Here is a 7,468-nt window from a genome sequence, read left to right on the forward strand (position 1 = left end):
ATGTTTTGAGAATGACGAGGGCAATGAATGTACAAATGTGCTTTACACAATTGATGTATGTATGGATTTTGATAAGGGTTGTATGAGCCCCTAATAAAATGATTTAAAAAAAAGAAAGAAAGAAAAATAAATAAATAAGCATGCTTGGTACAGGGCAAGGACAATGAAAACGTGGGAGGCCCTTGACAAGACGGGTGGCACAGCGGCTACAACAATGGGCTCAAACAGAAGGACAACTGTGAGGATGGCGCGGGACCAGGTGGTTTTCCTGGTCGTGGAACCGACTTGGTGGCACCTAAGGACCAAGTGAGTCTAAAGCCCATCATCTTAAGCCCATGCAGCAGGCTGACATGATCACCTGGCCTGGGTGGTGTCGAGGGATCAACCTTCCCAGCCTGGTTTCCGCTCAGCTGTCTGGAGCCCAAGCTCACTCATCTTCCGTGGCTCTGCCCACATCATGGCAGGGAGCCATTCATTGCCCGTGCTCCCTCCTTCTCTGGACCACTGCCCTCCCGCTGGATCCCAGCTACCTCCATCCCGAGGATGTGGACACAACACAGAGAGCCTGAACATGAACTCGCAGTGATCGCTAGCCCATCCCTCATGTACCTCCAACGGTTCTGTCTTTTCTGGGCGACCCTGGGATTCCATCCTTTGGAGATAAGCCAGGCTCTGTTGAAGTGCCTCCTTTAATACCATTATTTCTTTCTTGAAGGAATCTCTTTCTTGGATTTCGGCCTGCACCAAGTCCTTATTTTTTTGAGCTTGTGTAAGAAGTCTTAAAAGACAGCAATGAAAAATTATGAAATTGTTTTCTAGCCTGTTCTTCTGTGAAATAGATTTCTAGTTCAACAAGGAACAAAATGCCTGCCTAGCTCAAAAGGGATTTTTTTCCCCAAATAGAAAAATGCTACTTTTAACGATACATATAAAAATACACATACATAAAATTCTATCACTCAATCACAATTTTTGCCACACTTTCACCCTCAGATATCCTTTTTCACTTTATATCCTGCCTGCCAGTTTTGTCCTCCATCCCCCTCACCGCCCTGCCCGGCCCATGCATACCCCTTGACCCATGCAATCCTTGAACTCAACTGAAAAAAACTTAGAGATGTGAACTCAGCCGTGGGTGGGTTTTAAGGGGGTTTAACAACACCGCTCGCCATAAAAGAAAACCTTTCTCCAGATTCAGCTCCATGCCCCATCACTAGATTGGAAAGTTGAAGCTTCTTTACTTTCATTTAAATGTTGTGAGTTTAAAGGACTAAATTTTTTCTTGGAGGCTAATTGATAAATATCTCTAGCCTTTACATTAGTATGTCTTTTGACTGAATGATTCTGGCAACCATCTTTCTCAATGAAATAACCCCAGCTCCAGATAAAAGATCCTGGTATAAGAATATCCACTGCATCATTTTAATTTTTCATTGCATTTTTTTTACTGAAAGTAAAAAGATTCTATGGAATTTTAACATTCTATAATTAGGGGTTTGGCTAAATGTATTATGACATCTTTATAAGGTAGAATATGATATCGCCATCTCATTAAATAATATTTAATGTATAAAAGTATATACCATATAAGTGACTCAGCACAATACAAAACCGTATAAGTAGTCTGATCTTAATTTGCTTAAAATAAAAACATTGTTGAATAATTTTAACATTAAAAGAAGATGAGAAGCGATACAGAAAAGCACTGGCAGCAATCACTGAGTGGCTAGATGAGTGAATGATTTCTATACTAATCTTGATAATATATCTTCTTAGTGAGAAAAGCAGGTAGCCCCGGTAGCACTGTGGGCTAGGAACTGGGCTGCTCACCACGACATCAGTGGTTCAAACCCACTAAGCTGATCTGTAGGAGAAAGATGAGGGTGTCTGCTCTCATAATAAATGACATGATCTGACAGTGGGCTTTAATTAGTAAAACAGCGAATAGGAATTTTTTTCAAAAGAAAAAACTGTAAAGGACAGTCACTCTTTATCCAGGATAGAGAACCTGAGCTTGTTTTAATTTTGGTTATTAATCTCTTCCATCCCTGTGGACACCAACTAGTACTGACTCAACTCAGGTTGGTTGTATCACTTGACAGTAGTCAAATAATACTGTTTAGATAGTTTCTAAATTCAATGGTTTCTAAATGTTGAGCCTGGGTCAAGCAGACACATTTCCTCCGCAGGTCTCCACACCGATTCTTACTTGATGCACTGCTCTTGCATAGATGCAATCTCTTGGAATGCTGGGACAGTTTCTACAGCCCTCACGTCTTCGGGAACATTCTGGATACTTCTCACGCTCTGAAAGAGCAGCGCCAGTACCAGCTGCTGCTTCTCCACATCCTCTTCGTATCGGCAGAAAGAGTCTCGCAGCGCACAGAGTTCCTCTGTGCTGGCTGCCTCGTTCGTTTTGGAAATTTCAGGTAGGTCTTCATGAAGATCATCTAAGATAATTGCTTCTCTTTCGATCTAATTTGATAAGCAAAAAAAGAGAACCAAAAGATATCAAATACACTCTTACCATTTCAGGTCTTGAAAGAGCACCTTGGCTCTACCTATTTATATTGGCTCTTGGAAGAGTTCCCAGGACCACACCCTAGTGCAATGTCACATGTGCTTTCCTATAGGTGGGAAGATAATTCCTTTATAATCAGAATCCTATGTTTCCCAATTACAGATCCCATGATTTAAATGGTGTGCTGGTATCAAAGAGCTTCTTAAAGTAATAAAATTGAATTTTTCAGACTTCAGTCATATAAAGCGATCCTGTCCTTAAGGTAGTCGCAGGAATATAGAGTGAGCTCCATCAAACTGCCTCCACTAAGCATTCGAGGCTGGGTAACTACTGGATGGGCAACTGTGTCTACAGATTTCTTTTCATTCCTATATGCTCAAAATAGTAAGTCTGATCATTTCTAATTACTTCAAAAACTATGAAAGAAAACTTAGCCCAAATTACGGACCCAAGTCAAATGCGTACGATTACTTGTTAGGGCATCGCCGCCCAGTGGAGCAGCGGTTAATGCTCAGCAACTAACCAAGAGGTCTGCGGAAGGAAAAGCGGCAGTCTGCTTCTGAGCAAACCCACAGCCTTGGAAACCCTGGGGTGGCAGTTCTAATCGGCCCTATAGCGCCATTCTGAGTCAGGACTGACTTGATGGCAATGGTCGGGAAGTGAGGGAAGTCATGGTGGTTCGGTGGCAGAATTCCCAGAATTCCCACCTTCCCACAAGGCACCTGAAGCACAGCTACCACTGGTCTATCAGGAGGGTTTGCAGGTTGCTCTGATGTTGAACACGTTTCAGCAGAGCTGCAGACCAAGACAGACTAGGAAGAAATGCCTAGAGATCTGCTTCTGAAAACCAGTCCATACGAAACCCTACAAAGCACATCCATCCAAGCCCATTTTGCATAGGGTTCTCAGCAGCCGCCTCAAGGGCAGCAACCAACATGTGCGTAATACTGAAATGTATAACCGCATATACCACATATCTGGAAAATTGAGTTCCTTCAGCTCTGAACCCAGAAAGAAAACAAAGGAGGTGCGGGGGGAAGGGGGAGGATCTCAAATGTCCTTCATTCGATCCCTCTTATCCTCTTCAAATCCTCTGGCCTTCCCCACCCCACCCCCCACCCCACATCCCCGAGCAGGAGCTCATGTTTACCACTTTCTGCCCCACTCAAATTCACTCTCATCAAGTAGATTTTGGCTCGTAGTGACCCCTTCTGGTTAAATCTCCACTCAGCGTTGCAGAGGGACCGGCACTCATGATGTAAGATTACGGAATACATCACACTCGCTGGTCAACTAGATGGATGGTGTAGTTGAATTCGGGAATGCCAGTTGAATGAGGGAATATTCAGCTGGATGGCCTGCAAGATGTGCTGGAAGGTGGGAAATCAAGTCTATGCACAGCCTGGGGCTCCAACATCAATGACGTTTCCAGGGTATGATCTGGGGCAAGGTAAAATCAAGTCACTCCATCTTGTCCCCCATCACTCAGCAAGAGGCGCGGGACTGAGTGGGCTTACATGAGCCGTGCAGGCAGCGTGAGCTATACTTGGAGAAGCTGCTCGCACGCAGAGTGTGGTCACTTGAGAGAGGCCTGGAGAAAGAGCAGGTTTGGCTGCAGTATACGCTCTTCTGCCACTTGAGCCATATAATCTAACCGAGTCTCCAACTGGTAGAATGTACCAGAAGCAAAGGATAGAGATAGATTGGCCTTTCATGATAGGACTTATGTTTTCCACGATCTCAATCCTAAAATTAGTTGAATTAGAAGTCCTGGATTTGGGGCAGACTTCCACTGGAAAAAAGAGATAACATTTCCACTGAACTTGAAACAATGACTTCCATGGGGTCGTGATGGGTTTCCTATCGTGAACTTGATAGGATGGAGCCCTGGTGGTGTACTGGTTCCACATGGGGCAGCCAGGTCAGCAGATTGAAATCACCAGCTGCTCCTGGGGAGAAAGAGGAAGCTTTCTACTCCCTGAAAGTGTTGGTCTCGGAAATTCACAGGGGTTGCCTGTAGGATTGCTATGTCCTATAGGGCTACTATGTCCTGTAGGGCTACTATGTCCTATAAGGCTGCTATGTCCTATAAGGCTGCTATGTCCTATAGGGTTGCCATGTCCTATAGGGCTGCTATGAGTTGGCATCGACTTGATGGTAGTGAGTTTGTATTTTGGGATCAGAGAGCCAATAAGCAAAGAAGAGAATTGCTTTACTGACAGGATACTTATAGGCTAGGGCTTCCAATATATACTGAAACGCTTGAGGAACTGGGTCTGCAACTCCGAGGACATAAGTAGCCCTAATGGTGCTGTTGGGTAAGGGCTGGGCTGCTCCCCAGCCCCTCCCCAGGAGAATGATGAGGCTGTCTGCTCCGGTATAGACCAGCTTCAGAGACACTGCAAAGGCTACCACGAGCCGGATTGACTCCATGACAGTGGGTTTGGGTTTGGGTTTTCCTGGGAGAGAGCTTCTGTCATGGGGCTCCCATGCCCATGCCAGTGAGAACGAAAAATGAAAAGCTGCAGGAACCACGATCCAGTCAGAGTCTATAATTAAGGGCACCTGCCTTTCCTATTTCATCCTCCTGGTCTTGAACTCCTGTTCCCTATGATCATTTTCAAAATAAACTGCTGGTTAATTGTGATGATGTGCAGACAACTCTCTTCAGAAGCGGTCTAACTATGGAAGTATATGTTATGAGTATTATATCAAGAAAACTACCTTCCCCCCCCAAAAAAAAGGAACCAGACGTGTCCTATGGTGACCATGGGTAAAGGAACCAGACGTGACCTATGGTGACCATGGGTAAAGAAGGCAGAGTTCTTGCTTAGGGGCACAGTTAATTTTAATGGTGGTGGAACAATATGGAGAGACAACAACCATGGTTGTACAATACAAAGAGTATACTGAGTCATACACCTACAAGTTGATGAACTGGTGAATGTTTTCTCATGTATATTTTTGCCAAAGTTCAAAAAAAGTTACATAAATAACAAGGAGGGCAGGGCAAAAGAAAATGTTCTAAAATTGATTGTGGTAAAGATTGTACAACTCCTCTTGATGTGGTTGAACAATTCAATTGTTTGTTATGTGGATGACATGCCAATAAAACTGTTGACTAAATAAATAAATAAACTGCTGGCAGGTGAGCCCCTGGTCAGAGCCCGAGGGGGAATCCTGGCTAAGACAGCCCCCCCCCCCCCACCCCCGCCCACGCCCCCACCCCCTGAGTCAGGGGCTGCCACGAAGGGGATGTGCTCACAGTCCCACCCAGGAGAGGCTCAGCAGCCACTCGGTAATGACCCTTGAACACAGACTTCCAATAAATTGGTCAGATAATTTCCAGGTTCGCAGCTCACGATGAAGTAGGGTCTAGAAAGGGAGAACGGATCACGGATGCGGCAGGCAAGGACAGGGATGGAAACAAAAACTGGGAGTCTCAAATACGGGGACTGATCAGTACAAGCTTGTGGTACGCCTTCTACTTTCAAGCAAGGTTGAGTGTATGACTTTATCCCAGCACATTATGACCATCCTACATAATGATCCGGAGCAAATCAAAAAGGAACAACTTTCTCAAGCAGTTTCCGTTTAAACAAACAAACAAAAACAAATAAGGAGGTAAAAGGGGGGATTTAAAAAAAATTCTTAACTTTCGTTTTTCGGCTTGTAAAGTAAAACTGTAAAACGCAAATTTTAGTGTACTAAACATCTATTAAAACACTCTGAGGGCTCACTGGCTAGCTCACACCCTCAGCCACCAACCAATAGGTCAGAGGTTCAAACTCACCAGCTGCTCTGCTGGAGAAAGAGGTGGTGTTCTGCTCCTATAACGATGTGCAGCCTTGGAAGCCTTCTGAGGCAGTCCGGGTCAGTCTGATTGGGGTGCTGAGTCAGAACTGACTCAACAGCAGTGGTGCTTTATTGGTTTAGAGCATCTACTTATGAAAACCATTCCTTCTATAAAGATACAGGAACATGACATAACTATTATATGAGACCCTGCAAGGGGCCAGCAATGATCGTGCTCAGTTGCTAACTGGAAGTCGGTGGTTTGAGTCCATTTGGAAGCAGCTCCGAGGAACGATCAGCCATCTGTTTCTGAAAAGCCACAGACCGCAAACCGAATGGAACACGGTTCTGCCCTAACACCCAAGGGTGTCGCCACAAGTCCCGACGACTGACTCCAGGCAACTGCGTATTCAGATATCCACGTGAAAACGGAAGTGTGTGCTGTCACACGTGAGAAGCACCCCGTTTACCAGAATCGCACACATAGAGATCACTATAGGACATACTCTTTGTTTAACGGATAAAAGCTATTTTAAACTCTCTTATCAACCTAAGATCTTTGAATCAATAGTTTCACTTAAGCGGACAGCACAGTGGGCAAGGATCAGATTGTCCATGCGAATCCTTCTCTCCCACGGGATTGTGAACGCAGATACATGACTCAATCCCACTGTGCCTCATTTTCCTCCTCTGTAACTGAGCCCCATTCAAATAGCTACCTCATAGCATTCTCGTGGGGACCAGTGTGGTATTCTGTGTAAAGTGCTGAGAACTGTGCCTGCACCCTGTAAGTGCTGGATGGCTGTTGGCTATTGTTGTTATTATTGCACGGGGACATTCCCTTTTACAGTCTTGTTGGTCCTACTATACTCTTTGCGAAGTAGCTTCAAATGCTTGTTTGAATAATGACAACATTCTAAATAAACGGGGTCTGACTCAAGAAGACAAATTTGTAAAGGGATAAACAACAATAGAGAGGCACTGTAACCAAGTGGAAAGAATAAATGCTTAGAATGCATGGGGACCCTTGATAGGGTTTCTGAGACTGTGAATCTTTACAGGAGCAGGCAGCCTCATCTTTCTCCCAAAGTGAGACTAGGGAGAAATTATTTTTGTGGACCTAGCTGAGATAGTTAAGGTTTATTGTGCCAA

General features: G+C 44.6%; 1 protein-coding gene across 1 annotated transcript in view; it reads right to left on the reverse strand.

Moving 5' to 3' along the window:
• The window catches only part of LOC123521399 (nesprin-2-like), an 86,353-nt gene that overhangs the window by 43,936 nt on the left and 34,949 nt on the right, over positions 1 to 7,468 (reverse strand). Inside the window, exons 13-14 of the mRNA XM_045287625.1 lie at positions 2,210 to 2,475; positions 610 to 778 (exon numbers count right to left, since the gene is read on the reverse strand). Of these exons, the coding sequence (XP_045143560.1) occupies positions 610 to 778; positions 2,210 to 2,475 (435 nt within the window). The remainder of the gene's footprint in view (positions 1 to 609; positions 779 to 2,209; positions 2,476 to 7,468) is intronic.

Source organism: Echinops telfairi, unplaced genomic scaffold (genome assembly GCF_000313985.2).
Source record: "Echinops telfairi isolate 266 unplaced genomic scaffold, ASM31398v2 ScPeMD7_18;HRSCAF=68, whole genome shotgun sequence".
NCBI lineage: Eukaryota > Metazoa > Chordata > Mammalia > Afrosoricida > Tenrecidae > Echinops > Echinops telfairi.